This window comes from Hydractinia symbiolongicarpus, chromosome 4 (assembly GCF_029227915.1).
Source record: "Hydractinia symbiolongicarpus strain clone_291-10 chromosome 4, HSymV2.1, whole genome shotgun sequence".
Lineage (NCBI taxonomy): Eukaryota > Metazoa > Cnidaria > Hydrozoa > Anthoathecata > Hydractiniidae > Hydractinia > Hydractinia symbiolongicarpus.
Genome location: NC_079878.1, coordinates 11,289,705 through 11,305,383, shown reverse-complemented (window position 1 = coordinate 11,305,383; position 15,679 = coordinate 11,289,705). Strand labels below are relative to the sequence as shown.

Genomic DNA, 15,679 nt, shown 5'->3' with positions numbered 1-15,679 from the left:
AACCTATGCATATAAATATTTTTACCACAAGAATTGAATTATTAGAACTGCTTGTAAACTAGTTCTTAGACCGTATAATAATCCACAAAGATTTCGGCCGTCGTGCGTATTTCGTAATTCGCTAAATCGTGCATTAGGAGACTTAAAGCGATGCGACATGTGGTAACACGTGAAAATGCTATGCTTGGAAATTTCTGTGGCCAATGTATCATACGGCAAATCAATACAAAAATGGTATTCAACCTCGTTCCCAGTTCCCAGTTCCAATACGCCTATGAAATTTATGCCGCCTCCCAGTCTCAAAATAAATGTCATTAGGGTTAAATAAAGAAGTTTGTAAATGTTAGAAAATTTGTTCAAAGCAGTATTCTTTCCCTGTGCCCGTACCCGCACGATAATAGCTTACCTTTTTAGTTTAGTTCGGGATTTTAACACGAAACTTTAAAATTGCTATTTATTTTAAAAATAGTATAAAGTTAATTACAAATATATCAGATTAAATATAAAAATATTATTGAGTAGGAATCCTCATGTTAAAACAGGTTTCCTCATACAGATATTTCTTGTAATTCCAACGAATTGCATTTTATCCTGTACTGTTCTCTTACACCGTATATCACACCAAGTGGTAAAGGTAGCAGCGCACATATGCACAGTAGGATCGACATGGTAGTCGACCACAGCGTGTACGGAATCTCTATTGTTTTTCCCTAATATTAACAAAAAAACAATATAAATACCATAGCAACATGGCAAGCAGTTCTAAAGCACTGCGGTCACAAAATCCAATCTTGTCCCCAGGACTTTCTTCTCTCTGTCAATCTCGGACGGCAAGAGAATGAGAAAAAGACCCCAGGGCAAAGTTGACAACATTTTACTTATTTACAATCCCGGACTTAATTTATTGGAAAAGAGGACCGAATTTCATAGTTATAAACACTGTTTTTACAAAAGACAAAGGCATTAAGAACTTGTCAAAGTTCACTTATCAATGATCGCAAACGGACTTAGAAATTTTTTGGTTAGTTTCAAATTCTTAACCGATACTAATTTTTGCTCACAACAGCACACCCCGTTTCCCCGAATTTTAGCACCTTAGCGGGCCGTCGTGTGGATTGTTCCAAAATGCAGACATAGCAGAAACTACCAGTAGCGCATTTTCGATGCTATTTACCTAGCCTACACATCTCCCAAAGTAAAGCTTTTGCCGCCTGCCGGCTGCAGAGTTTTGACTTTCATTTGGCCAGATCGAGAAATAGCCAAAAATTCGCCTTTTCCAATAAAATTATGTCCAGGATTGTAGATAGGTAAAGGGAAAACAAGTATTTTTCTTTTAACACACTCCTTAGACATGGTTGACTAAGCAAAATGTCTTAGAAACGAGAATGTTGGCAAGGGATGATAGCTGTAATTAATCTTGCCTTGAGATTCTTCACAAGTGTGTTTTAATGATGTATAAGAAGTAATGTGTGTGTAAGTGAACAAATTTCAAGCAAGCCTCGGGACAAGAGATCAAAGCCCCTAGGTACAAGTTTGGATCTATAGATATCAACGTAAAAGATATCTTACCAGAGCTCCATTCCACGCGGTAAATACGTTCTGTGTAGATATGTACGTGTATATTCGTAAACCCACCACACAAATTATAATTACAGGAGAGATTATGCGCCATGAAATTTTAAAGAAACCCTGTAATTTCTGTTTGTTGGTTTTTTCTAGTTTCTTTGTAAATCTAAAAAACAGTAAGAATTTACATACGCGTTTTATGAAGCACTAAAATCAATAACACCAACCAACTTCGTTTTTGAAACTCGGAACGGAACAACGGAAATAAGAGAGCAAAACAATTAAAAAGTCTTAAAAATTCGCGTACTTGTTTACACCGTAGATGTAGGACAATGCCATCACTTCACATACTGCTACTATTAGTAACGGAAAATCAGTGCCATACACCAGGATGATATCCATGACGTATGAACCAGCTCTTGTTGTCATGGTAAAGCCGATTAAAAATAATGGCGCACAAACTAAAACTATAAACACAGAGCAAGATATTTTCTTCACAGAAATTGGTACTAAAAGAATGCTTCAGAGTTTCATGCAAACATCCTTCAAGGTTCAAGCTTTAAAATTGTTTATTATGGCTGCTAGTTCTGCTAGATAACGCTTAGCTACTATCTTCTGCCTAAAACGAAAACCGTATCTCAGTGGAAATTCAACTTACATAGCGGTATCGCCTTAGCCATTTTTCTTAGCCTTACATTCATGCGCAGTGCACTCACAATCACTTCAATCATGCCAAACATACTATCTGTTCCCAAGGCAACTAGTAAAAGAAAGAACATGACGGAGAAGAAAGGCGAGCCCGGCAAATGAATAATGGATTCTGAGAAAGCGATAAATGCCAGACCAGATCCAGATGAAGCCTAAAAATGAAAGTAATAATAAAATTATATAAAGTTTTGTTTTAAAATGTAAAGATAAGGAGGTAGCACTGTCAAAGCAACCTAGATCCCAGGGCCTGTGTTTTCTTTTTTGCATATCGGACGGACCTATCAATAAGCGCAGCGCTGATGAGACAAAAAGCTCTGGGAACAAGGTTGCTGTAACAGGATTTAATTAAGCCTAGGAGGATAGATTAAATAAACGTATTTTTTGATTAGCTTTACTGTTTCGTTCGCCATGGGACATTTTGTAAAACTGCGGTGCCTCTTGTAATCTCCATAACTCGAACCTTTCAGTAACTCGATCTTTTTACTCGGTCTTTTACTTGATTCCTAGGCCCTTCTTGGGGCATAAAGACTATTAAGATCTCCAACATCTAAGTCAGCCTTAAAGGGCTCGAAATAAAGAAAATAATGTAAGGAACAAGATGCAAATTAATAATTTTGCGTAATAATTTCTTGGTGATCAATTTAAACTGAAGGCTTGGAATAAATTGGGATGGAGTGGTTGGAAAATTTATTGTATTAACTTGGGAGGGGAGGGTTGAAGCAGCAATTAAGAGAATGTGGGGTTAAAAAAATAGAAAAGATGGATAAATTGGGTGAAGGGCTGCACACTACATCTTTGGTATCATGTAGAATTTTTTAAAACCTTAAAAACTTTTTACTATTTTGCTGGACTGTATCTCATCAACACTAACCTGTCCCATGAAATATTCTTTCGAACACTGAGAACGATTTGATGGGTGGTTTCCATGTTTGTTCAGACGTTTACCACTACCAACAGACATGCATTCTTCAAACTTCCTGGTCGCCCTGTGGTAAAAAAATTTCAAAACAAACTTTTCCTAAGAAAATTGTGATTCTTTCTTTCTTAACTAATAGCGTCCCGACAGAAAGTAAAATGAGTCCTGAGACTGAGGAGGGGATTTAAAGTATTTGAATCGGCACTGACTAGTAGCCTTGTGGTAAAGGGGTTTGTTTTTATCGCGAAAAAAATGGGGTTCAAACCCCGGCAAAGTCATCCCAGAGAAAATAGGCTGAATTGTTTTGTTCTGTTTAGTGTTTAGCATAAGAATTGGATTGATATCTTAGGCTTTCCAAAGTTCTCAGCTCAAATTCGAGCTTTAAATGCACTAGAACTACCTTCGCAAGACTCTCGTTGGTAACAGTACTATTAGGAACTAAAGCGGCTATCCTGAGTAAATAGCTCCCATCAATGAAACATTGATGGGAGCTATTTACTCACAACATTTAATTTTCTTTATAATACCTAAACCCGAGAATTTGAAATATAACCAATGCTCCTAAGATAGAGGATCCAATGTCTGCAAATGATATGATGAGTGTATCTGTTAGGATGTTTTGTTCTGGTGGACAAAAACTTGAGTATGTGACCCAAACACCGAGGGAGATTCCCATGGAGTAAATAATTTGTGTAACAGCGTTGTACCACGTGTCAACTTCCAGTAAAACTGACCACTGAAAGAAGGTTATAGTATAAAATATAATCTGGTGTAGAAAATACACAGAAAATATAAAAGAACGGAATCATGCCTTATTTCACTTATTTTCCATATGAGTAAAAATATACAAAAACCCTGGCGAAATAACAAGTTGAGCCAGTCTATTATAATGTTAACGCAGTTTAGGACAGGGTATGGGAGAAGGAGTAAAGATGTTGCCTTAAATCTCAACAAAGGGTACCTTGCAGCATTTGAATTTGTAAATTCATAAAGTTTGATGCATAAGGTCTTTTTCTTTGAGAAGTTCTGTGGGATTTTCATACTTTTCTTTTCTCGTCCCTGCGCAGTATCCTAAATTTTCCAGATGCCGCAGTCGCCTCAATATCTTATTTAATATTTACGCTACTTAATCTCTGTTTCAAAAAAGGGTGTTACTTTATAATTAGTCTTAAATGTCAGCAGATAAAGAAATACCTTGGGTGTGATGAAATGATGCAATCCAACATCAATTGCACCTTCCAAGAAGAATCCTCGCAGAAGCAATATTACCAACGCAACATATGGAAAAATTGCCGTAAAATAAACTACCTGAAATTTTCAAGAAAATATTGTCATTTTTAAAAGTGTCGTGGAGGAGGATTCAAGTCATCAATAAAAGTGCTAAATTCGTCCCAAGGGCCTTTGTCTCTTGGTGGCGCTGCGCTTTTTGACAGGCCTCGCTGTCTGATATACACAAAAAGACGTGCTCTTGAATCGAAGTTGTAAAAGTGCAATAATATGTGAAGTGGGTTATACAGCAAATCTAATTTTGACCTAGTACTTAAGTTGCTAAGAAAATTACTAATTGATAAAAAAGTTGCTTAACGGCTGCTTTGCAGAAAGCCATAAAATTTTGAAGATAACCAAAGCTTAGCTAAAAGTACATGTATTTAAACGCAATTTGGTTTGATGCAATTTTTACCTAAAACCACAGCAAAAAAAATTATATCATAAAAGTATAAGCGAGTATCTTGGAGAAACGAAAAGGATACCAAAACCGACGTTTATAATTCCAATAAAAAATTGGCTTCTTAAGTTGCTTGCAATCTTACAAATTTTAAAACACTTACAACCTCGTCCCTAGGAATGTTTACTTTTTTGATATGAGCCGTCAGCTCTCATATCAAAAAGGCGAAAATCCCTGGGGACGAGGGTAAGAGCAGTTGCTTATACTGGTTGCTTATAAAAAATACATGTATTAAAGACTATTAAAGTCAGCAACGCCTTTTCAATAAGTAAATACAGAATTACCCTCATCTTACCTTTCCTGCAGACTCAATTCCTTTATACAAAGATAAGATCAATACAACCCATATGAATACATAACTTATTGTGACGCCCCCGTGTAGTGTCCAACCTTCACTGATTGATTCTGAAATGTCTAATTTAATTCGAAACCAATGATAAGTGACTGGATCAGAGATATTACATTCGATGTTCATTCTTGAAACGTTGCCTGATGTTTCCCTAGACGAATAATTAGATAAAAAGTTTTGGTCCAAGGTACACGTGTGGAAGTTTTAAACGCCAATACCATGACAATACCAAGACAACATGCGAAAACATATATAAATATATGCTGATGTCAGCAGCAAAAATCCCGTAATAAAACAATAGACATAGTCACGTGATTTGATGCGAAAGTTACAAATTATAAAATGGCGGCATGTTGTAAACAAACACGAGAAAGGACAGTGAGAACACCTATTTAATCCAAAACGATGCTAGATGTAAAAGATGTCACCATAGACTAACTTCGTCCGATGGGAAGAAACGAACATTTTAATTAGGTTCCGTCCCAATACAAAAGCACATAACAACTCCTGGGGACAAATAGGCACCAAAGGAGAAAACAGAAAATTTTTAAATTTTGATCTTACATGGGACAGGACGACCATGGTAGAGGATACTGGAACGATGAAATGAAATACAGGAAGCACCAGGCTACCACCACGATGTAGTAGGTACATATCATAAAAGACACCAAGATACTGGTCATGCCGATACCGGCAGCATAATTTGAAACTTTCTTCCATGTTTGAATCGTATGGGTTCTCATCAACCGCCCAACGGCTAGCTCCAAGTAAACAACCGGTACTCCCACCAATACGAAGAAAAGAATATATGCAATCAAAAATGCTCCTAAGATATAAAAAGAAACAACAATCTCTTTATTGTGAAATGCAACATTGTAAATAGCTGTTGTGCAGATTATCACTGGAAACGAAGTTGAAAAATCGACTTAGTAGAGTACCTCCGCCATATTCTTTAACCAACCACGGGAATCTCCAAAAGTTGCCTAGTCCAACTGTGTAACCAATGCAACTAAGAATAAACTGCCGGCGATTCCCCCATCTGGGACCATCTTCCTTGCTTTCTGTGGAAACAGCGGAAATTTGTCTTTCGCAAATATCATTTCCATTGAAGTGGGAAGGCTGGGAACTACTTCTTTCTCTGCTCATTACGCTGTATTTTGTGTGTTTATAATATAGAAACTAATTAAGCTGACTGCTCAATTAATTATTGACCACAGATTATTTTCTGTTTCAAAATGGTATAATTATTCCAACAAAAATAACTTTAAATATTTTATGACGAACTTTTTTTCTTTTTTTGTGCAGCGAACGACGTTTAAACGCTTCCCCTCCTTCGTTTTTTCAATGATAAATATCGCATTAAGTTGGTAAACTTCTGTTGCAAAATATAATGAGTCTTAATTGCTTATAAAAAGGTTTTTTCAATTTTATTTCACTAGAGAATATCACAACAACAACAAAACTCAAAAGAAAACAATTCGTGAGATTTTTGTAGCAGTTATTCACCGCGAAGCAGATATTTCATTTTATGCGAGCAGGCGTTAAATCTGCTCTCCACCACACATGCTAAATGCCGTATTGTAGAAGCAGTGCTATTTGTAAATACGGAACAACAACCAAGACTATGCACTCGCTTGTTATGGCCCTTGAAACAGACTTAAATCCAGGCTATAAATACCATTGCTGCGTAGAAAAAACCTAATAAATTCGATTGTTTGACAATATTAGAGATTTTGTCTAGGTGCGCACGTGCTGAGAAAAAAGACTCGTGAGTGGACCCAAATGGAACGAGCTTCATCTTATTTATCCATAGATACACTACTAAAATCATCAAACTGTGTCAGACCATTAATATTAGCCAATAAATAGACTTTTGTCAACAAACATCTAGGAAAGATAAACTATACAACATGTAAAATAAAGTTTGTTACAAACGCACAAGTCAAACTATGGATAAAAACTTAGATCGTTTCTTGCATACAGAACTGTTTGGTACCTGGCTAAAACATGGTAATTGACAAAAGCACTTGTCCATAATAATCCTTAATTAAAATTTTGCTTAGAACTATCAACTCGCATAAGGAGTACCTCTTATAAACTTCCATCGATTGTTATTCTAAAATAATATAAAAATTATCAACGCCATGTCTAAAAGTTTCTAAAGCAACTAACTCTAAATACATTACTCTTAATCTGATGAGCACAACTTCGTTTTAGGCCTTTTCATAAATTATTGCGCAATAGTATGCCTCGTATTGAAAACGAGACAAGCGGTGCTAAACTTTGTTGTAAACAAAATGTCGGAGGGGAGTACGAAGAAAAAACATAAAAGATCTCAAGGAAAGCAATGTGCTGCCTGGGGATGCAATAATCGTAGCCTGATTGAATTTGAAAATGAATTTATATCTTCAACCATAAGTTTTTTTAAATTTCCAAAAGATTCAGGAACAAGGAAAGTGTTCCATACTGTGCTGTGCGAAAAACACTTTGCAAAAAGTGATATAAGTCCTGGAGACGTGGTTGACGTATTACACTGTAAATTTGAACCAGCAATTTTAGACGTAGGAGGACGTGCCGTCGATGTCGACGTTAACTCCTCTTTGCTAACGTCAGTAACTCGTCAACATCGTCAACCTCCATCTACGACCACGTCATAAAATATAAGCATTCTTCCGTAATTAATTAAAGTGACATTAGGCTGTCATTAACCGATTAAAAATATTTTTTAATCAAGAAGTTAAAACAGAGAAAGATGGCATCATACATTTTTGTTATTCTTTTGTATTCGTTTGGCACAGTGTCTTCTGTCTTATGGAATCCTCGCCCATCGACTGGTATTGTTAACATTTCAACAATAGGGTTTGCTACTAAATCGACTGAAACAAAAATAGTGGGAGAATATTTTTATAAAGTAAGTTTTTCTTAAACTTCCTCTTTGTCATAGTGAAAGTTGAAAAAACACTGTTTCTACCAAAATAGTTGGCTGATATCTTAGCTACTGCAAAGACAAAGAATTGGGTCTTGATTTTAAATTTGTTACAGTTTTTTCTAGCTAAGTTTTAAAGTATTTCAAGCTTTATCCCGAAAATAAAATCCATGGTTACAGTATTTTTTTCCATAGGGTTTGTTGCCTGATGTCAACGCCGGTAGCGCTTACTTGACAGCTTTGTATATGCGGCGCGTATCATATGGCTAAGGCGATGGCTCCACATACTGTTTCAGAGAAGTGTCAGCCACAACGTTTTATACCTTATTAAGCGCAGAAACGCCCTAGGGACGAGGTTGACTTCATTTTTTTTAATAAATTTATGCCGTGAAAAAATCTCGTTATTTTTGATGCAATTTTTAGAGACAGATAGACGTACACGTGTATTATAATATAAATATCTTACGATATGGAAATGTATTTTAGATAGATAATTGGTCCCGCCACAAATCTGTACTCAGATTAAAAGACACAGAAATTACTCTAGACCCATTTCAAGGAGTAAGCATTCTCATAGACCTTAATCTACAAGTACGTATATTTTGGGCTGTAAATCAATTGGGTGTGAATGCTATCACGTCACAAATCAAAAACGATCGATTATTTTCATGCATGCAATCATTTGAAACAGACAGTCGTTCATACGACGCAACATCCTTTTTTTTTGCCTCTCAATATCGCAATGTACCCAGTAGTAATGATAAAGGCACTTCAACTTTCCAGTCCATGGCAATAGGAGTTCCTGCAAATTTTTATATTTACTACGAGTATGAGAAAATAGCATCAGATATCGAGTTCCCAACGGCCTTATATATTGCACTTATTAAAAACGAAATATTTAACTATACCTTCCCATTATCGGGAAGAAAACGTTTCCCAGAGATTGTCAATCAAACGAATTGTGGTTCACCCGGAAGGTATGTGTTTCATGTCAAAACGAGTAAGATTTCCACATCCGCTGCACCAGCAACAACATTAACAGGTGCAGCAACGACAACAACAACGACTACAGAGGCAGTTACAACGCCCAACAAAACAATAACGACAACACCGTTAACAACAACAGCAACTGTTACAAACCCGATAATAGCAACAACAACAACAACAACAGGACCGACAGCTACATTGACAGTTACAATGCCCAACGTAACAACAACAACAGCAGCGTCGACAACTACAGCAACTGTTACAAACCCCAATGTAGCAACAACAAAAACAACAGAACCGACAAATACATCGACAGTTACAACGCCCAACGTAATAATAACGACAACAACGTCGACAATTACAGCAAATGTTACAAACCCGAATATAACAACAACAATAGGAGCGACAACTACAGCGACTCTTCGACCGTTAAATAAAACAACAACGGGAACCACAGCAACAACGCCAAACAAAACAACAACAATTTCAACAACGACGACGACGACGACGACGACGACAAGAACAACAACACCTGCGCCTGTTATTATCAATGGAGGTTGGTCAGAGTGGATAGTCACTGCTGAATGCGTGAAACGTAACAACACTTTTGTTCGACCCTCTCGAAGAGAATGCAACAATCCAACACCTGTAAATGGAAAGCACTGCCAGGGAGAAAATAGAAGATTCACAGCTTGTACACCAGAACAGAACCCGCCGGTTACACAGTCCACAGAGGCAAAATTGCAAGGTAGATTGACGATTAAAAATTTAACTATTAATGGAAAAACAACAACAAATCAGGAGCTGCAGCAGATCATTGAACAAAAAGGAGAAACATACAAAAAACTGAAAAACGAATCTGAAGCAGCATTGTTGGTGATCTTCAGGAAAACCAATCCAAACGTAGTAAGAGTCATCGTGCAGGAGCTTAAAGTTGGCAGTTTAATTGTGGATTACGTGGTAGTGTTTGATGTTAAAAAGAAAAATATAACGATTGAGAATCCTATCAAGAATACAACTAATATATTCTCAAGTTCATCAGTATTCGAAGGAGAAACTTCGCCAAAACTTAGCGAAATTGCAGGTGTGTGATCATTCTCATTATATTTATCTCTATCTTTTACATTAACTTTTGGAAGACGTTGAGAAATTGTTTCTTGATCAGGATATCGACATTGCTATATCATTTCCGTATATTTAATTGGATGTCATAAAAATTAATAGGTCATTATTTAATATATTATGTTTTGATGCAAAAAAAAAAGTTTCAAAGAGACCAACATACAACAAGAAATTAGGGTAGTCAAAGGAAACCTTTTAGTGGCGTAGTCAATGGGTGGGGGTGGGAGAAAGACTCCCAAAATATTAAACAAGAAAAAGGTCCTACTTAGACTAAACATAAGTGTTGAATTATAGAGTGCATTTATATAAATCTAAATAGATAAATTTCCAAAAAAAATCAGTAAGTCCCAACCAAGGAAGGGCTTCCATTGTCACTTTATATCTTTAAGGTCCATAAACTTTACAACCTGCAATTGTAAAGCTATAACTACGCCTCTGTTGTTAAAATATCAATGTACACAAGATGTCTGTGATAAAGTTCTTAAAAATGACAAAGTTAAACCTTCAAAGACAACATTAAAAACATATGACGCCAGTAGGAAGAAAATTTAATTGGTTTAAGGGAGTAATTTGTGAGACCAGTTCAAACTGATTTGTTCTTAACTGGGTATATGATAAAATACGAATACGTATAAAATATACATGATCATTTCAAGATTTTTCAGCTAAGCTGGAGTAAAACATGAACCCTTTTTGGTAGATTATTAAAACGCGAAAGTTTTAAAATTGAAGCAGATTTCAGTTTTTTCGCGAGGTATTCTCGAACGTGGTTGTTTGTACTCCGAATTCGTTCGCTTAAAGAAACCTACGTTTCCAATGGGAATAATTACTTCTGCTCCCATCGTGGATTTCATGGAAGTCTGCCCTTAAGAAAGGAGATAAACCACTTAGCATCACTTGTCATTGAGAAGACGTATAGCGAAAGGAATTTTTACTAAAACGAAACTTTTATAATCGATTCTATACTCTTTATCAAATTTGAGAATGTCTATTGTAAATACTTCATGTCTAGATTACAATGAATGCGACGATCGTGGCTCCTGCGACACAAACGCACATTGCTTAAAATTCAAAGGCGTTTATTCATACTCATGTCAGTGCAAAGCTGGATTTACTGGAACTGGTTTCTCCTGTCAAGCAGGTAGTTATATAAGTTGGCTTTTATTCATTTAGATTTAAAGACCTGAGAATTAGATTTGTCCTTTAAATCCTTTTTGTTGTCTTCTTGACTCAAAAGTTGAATAAATTGATTAATAAACGGTTTGTTTCTTTCAATTTTTTGTTGGATAGGAGAAGTAAAAAGTGGAACGATATCTTGGAAGTTAAGTTTGATTGTTTTGCATATCATAGTCGGTCTTGCGATGATACTCCCATTTAAAACATATTTCAGGTTTTTGAGGTCAAGAAATATAATATAAAACGCTGATTACAATTGTACATACATTAGCTGATATTTCACTGGATCGTCTCTCTCAGTCTTTAAAGGGGCTACGAAACGATTCAACAAGCTCTCAATCCTTGCAATTTCCGAAGAATGGCGTGTATTAAACGGACCACTTAAAAGGTCAAGGTGCAAGAAAATATAACACTTTAGAACCACATAAACGTCTAGACAACCTGTTTATGAATCATTAATTTCTTATGATGAACTTTTTTTTTATTATTTTCTAAAAAAAGAAAGTCTTCATTCAATATTCTTTTTGGCGGTTAAATAAACTACGGTTTGCAAAATATATTAAATATCAGTAAATCGAAAGTTTGTTTTGACGAGGGAACAGAGACAACACGGGAGCTGTATTTGTTAAAAAATGCTATGCTACTAACTTTAAGTTATATAAGTTCACGTGCAATTAACTTATAGGTTTCTATGCAAAATTTTGAAGGATATAGCTAGTTAGTTCGAAAGGTTTGAAGTTTATTTTATTACAAAGTTTGAGTTAAAAGCAAGGTATATTATATATAGCGAATAAATGATGGATATCAAGTATATGTGGGGAACTCTTCTGTCATTTTCAGTTATATTTGGATGCCCAATATGATATTTAAGATGATGTAAGTTGTTGCTTTTGTCCTCAGTGATCATGAACTTTTCCACAGCCATTAGCTCGACTTTCGTGTAAGTCACTAAAGCCAAAAACAAACCGTTTCGTAGCTCCGTTAAAATAAATAATATTCTGGTTAATCTGTTTTATCGTAATTTTATTTCATTTTTAATTATCAGTAAAATCGAAGAAGAAATCAAGTAAAAGCTTCCTTATTCTTATTGTATTGGTCGTTGTCTCTATATTACTGGTGGCGCTGGTAGCTATTTGTTGTTACATTCGACTGCATCAAAAGAAAAAACCTAAAAGGAAAAATGCTTTTAAAAAGTAAGTTCTAACTAATTCACTGATCATGATGGGCTAATTTATTTTTATATTTTATCAGACAAGAGATTACGCGGGAAAAAGCACCAGTAACTATTTTATAGAAAATGCACTCTCTTATTTTTATTTGACCAAGTGTTCTTTTGGCCAAAAGGCATACATATCATATTTTTTCAACAACTTCACTGTTGACAAAACAAACGAAAGTTTAGTGTTTCTTTCCACCTGAATTTAGATGGAGATTCTGTTTTCCACAATGCAGAAGAGAGCCAAGAAAGTGGAGATATCCAAACAGCTCTGAGGAGGAGGGTTATAACCTTCAAACTCACTATTCTACGCATGACTAATTTCTTTTAGGAATTTCAACAATACAATGCGCTTCGAAGCCATGCGCAGAGAAATCGATCAACGGACAAACAATGACTTAATTAATCTTGAAGCTAGAAAGATATGAAGAAGTAGACAAATTAATATTTGTTACTGTGACGTTTATTTTTTTATTATTTTTATTTATTTTATTAAGCGAATATTTATACTCGATATACATGTCAACCTTTGTCAACTAAGAGCTGTTATAAATACGTGTCCAGTTAAAATAAATAAAAAGATATTAAAATATAAATATATATACATAAAAACAAGTATGATGGACACACAAGAATCAAGGACTGGTCAAAAATAAAGAAGCCGGGTGAAAAAGAGTTTAAAAAAAAACTAGAAAAAAAATAGATTGAAAGCAGAGACACACTATGAAACTTAAACCAATCAGTTATACCAAATATTAGTTATACAAAATAAAAAAATAAACAAAACGAAATAAATAGCTAGTGAATGTGAAAAAAAACAATTTGAAAAAATGGCTAAAAGACCTAAATATTATTAAATGAAAACTAATTGAAATGTTCGTTTAAAAATGTGTTATTTATTGTATTATATTTTGTGAACTATGAAGAGTGCTACAGGTTGCTTCATCGCTGCTTTACATCAATCGCTTATTGGTGTAATTCTGAAATCTATATTTTATTGTTAATATTTTACTTAGAAAAAAATTCGTATCAAACATACAATGTAAGGTGATTGATAAAAAGTTGGTTGTGATCGAAGCATAGAGCATATAGAAACTGAAACAGGCTCAGGTATAATTATTAAGTCTATTTAGGTTGGGGTAGAGGTTCAAAAGTACAGACCAAATAAGGCTTTCGGCCTGTAATTCTTACTCGAGCACAATAACTTGAAAACTACAATATCTGAACATTGATTTAAATGGTGCTTGCGTAGTGATTTTCAGTCTTCGCCTTGGAGTGAAATACAGTTTTCGATCAGTATGTATGCTTTGAGGTCAAAGATTCTGTGGGCCATACTGAAATTAAGTTCAACTCGAAACATCATGTAAACTGTCGCCATGCGGTGTAAAATTTTATTTTATCTGAATCACCCTTCAGTCTCACGTAAACGATCTCTTAGTTGTAAAAGTGAATGATCTTGTTTATGTTGTTATTCAGTCCTGTAGGCCTGTGTGTATTCGAATACGTTTCAAAATTTGGCGGGAACAAAGTTGGTTAACTTGTGTTGCTTTGTCTGGGTATGAACAATGGGACACGCAAAAAAAAGGGGAAAGGATATCATGCTCCGCTACATAAACACCTATGGGGTAAAAGAGCCCAGTTTTTTTCTTTTTTTCTTTTCTCCAAGCACATACAAATAGGTTATTGTATATAGTTTTTAAAATAAGATACCGTAAAATAACACCTTTCCTTGGCTGGCGTAGAAATGGTGACTACACACCTAGCTAACACGCTCTGCTGTTTACACTCTGTAATGTGTATCTACTGCTATTTTATTATGTTTTTAAGTAAAAGTAGCAAGGTAGCTAGCTATAGACACTAGCTTCAGCTATAGATATTCAGCTGTATGTTTTGACATAATCAATATAGTCATCATATTAATATCATATTAATCCCACATCAGAGGGGTCAGGGAGGGTAAATATTACCTTAGGCGTAAACATATATCTAAATATTAAAAAATAGCCGTGGTCATTATTATAACTAGTGTCCGCAATTTCTGAAAACCAAAGTTATAACTTTAGCAAATTAAAAAAAATAACTATACTCGATACATTTTTAGACTGGTTTAAAATTTCTTCAAACTTTCGTCAAACATAATTTTTTGTCCGACAAAACTTTCAACACCTATGAAAAATTTCTTCACTTTTGTCCGACATTTTTTTGTCTGATAAGGTAGCAAACAAAGATGCCCATTGGTCGAAAGGTGGACTAAGGATCTTTAAACATTGTATGAAATCACCGACACCCAACCGCAGGCTGCTTTTACGAAAGGAAACAAATCCAAGTTGTTCTTATTTCATCCGGACATTCGAAGGATTTGAGCAATTCACTGAACCTATTGACTCCTTGCTTAGTGACAATTTCCTACCCGCCCTATTCGGAGGCCAATGCGAAGTATTTAACAATCATAGAGGTTTGCTCTCCTTAAATCCATCAAAAGAAGGACTCGGAATTAGCACCATTTTAAAAATAGCAACCGAACAACACCAAGTCTCCGTTAAAATTGCAAAGATACATGTCAATGCAATCTTAAGTCAGAAAAATCTAAAGCCTGAAACCGATGGTAACAAAAAAACAACGAAAAGCGAATTAAAAGCAGAAGTAAGAAGTTAAAAAAAGATAAGGTTAGAGCTATTCACGAAAATCTTCCCGATAACATAAAATCACTGGTAGATCAGGCATACGACAAAGGAGCTAGTGGATGGTTGAAAGCTTTACCCATTAAGGAGCAGAACCTAGACCTTAAAAAGGAGGAATTCCGAAACGCCCTTCGTTTAAGGTACAATACGCCACTCAAAAACTTACCAATATATTGTGCGTGTGGCGAAAAATTTAATGAATGTCACGCAATGAATTGCAATGGATTTGTAGTAAACAGACACAATAAAATTAGAGATTTTTTAGCAGTGTGTTTAAAGAAAGTCTGCAATGACGTAAAAACAGAA

The 15,679-nt window shown here is 35.3% G+C and overlaps 2 protein-coding genes across 4 annotated transcripts; one reads left to right on the top strand and one right to left on the bottom strand.

Moving 5' to 3' along the window:
• Positions 1-446: 446 nt before the first annotated feature.
• On the bottom strand, positions 447-6,707 carry LOC130641250 (sodium-dependent neutral amino acid transporter B(0)AT2-like). Of its 2 annotated transcripts, XM_057447969.1 has the most exons (10): positions 6,204-6,706; positions 5,830-6,091; positions 5,212-5,416; positions 4,385-4,498; positions 3,718-3,926; positions 3,146-3,260; positions 2,225-2,426; positions 1,874-2,033; positions 1,570-1,732; positions 447-710 (listed from the first exon to the last, which is right to left on the bottom strand). In XM_057447969.1, the coding sequence occupies exons 1-10, from the start codon at positions 6,409-6,411 to the stop codon at positions 549-551; spliced, it is 1,800 nt and encodes a 599-aa protein (XP_057303952.1). In that variant the 5' UTR covers positions 6,412-6,706; the 3' UTR covers positions 447-548. The 2 variants fall into 2 exon arrangements, with proteins under 2 accessions (XP_057303952.1, XP_057303953.1); XM_057447970.1 differs by lacking the exons at positions 3,146-3,260; positions 3,718-3,926 and having other exon boundaries at positions 6,204-6,707.
• A 1,200-nt stretch (positions 6,708-7,907) lies between these two features.
• LOC130641248 (uncharacterized protein DDB_G0280205-like) lies at positions 7,908-13,228 on the top strand. Of its 2 annotated transcripts, none has more exons than XM_057447968.1 (5): positions 7,908-8,176; positions 8,678-10,262; positions 11,313-11,441; positions 12,522-12,669; positions 13,024-13,228. In XM_057447968.1, the coding sequence occupies exons 1-5, from the start codon at positions 8,018-8,020 to the stop codon at positions 13,118-13,120; spliced, it is 2,118 nt and encodes a 705-aa protein (XP_057303951.1). In that variant the 5' UTR covers positions 7,908-8,017; the 3' UTR covers positions 13,121-13,228. The 2 variants fall into 2 exon arrangements, with proteins under 2 accessions (XP_057303951.1, XP_057303950.1); XM_057447967.1 differs by having other exon boundaries at positions 12,902-13,228.
• The last annotated feature ends 2,451 nt before the right edge of the window (positions 13,229-15,679 follow it).

Excerpts from the sequence above, each read along its gene's own strand:
- LOC130641250 (XM_057447969.1), bottom strand. The coding sequence starts at position 6,411 with ATGAGCAGAGAAAGAAGTAGTTCCCAGCCTTCCCACTTCAATGGAAAT. Across the intron at positions 3,927-4,384 it reads ATCATTTCATCACACCCAAG|TGGTCAGTTTTACTGGAAGT; the intron begins GTATTTCTTTAT and ends ACCTTCTTTCAG. Across the intron at positions 2,427-3,145 it reads AAGAATATTTCATGGGACAG|GCTTCATCTGGATCTGGTCT; the intron begins GTTAGTGTTGAT and ends TTTCATTTTTAG.
- LOC130641248 (XM_057447967.1), top strand. The coding sequence starts at position 8,018 with ATGGCATCATACATTTTTGTTATTCTTTTGTATTCGTTTGGCACAGTG. Across the intron at positions 11,442-12,521 it reads TGGTTTCTCCTGTCAAGCAG|TAAAATCGAAGAAGAAATCA; the intron begins GTAGTTATATAA and ends TTTAATTATCAG. Across the intron at positions 12,670-12,901 it reads AGGAAAAATGCTTTTAAAAA|ATGGAGATTCTGTTTTCCAC; the intron begins GTAAGTTCTAAC and ends ACCTGAATTTAG.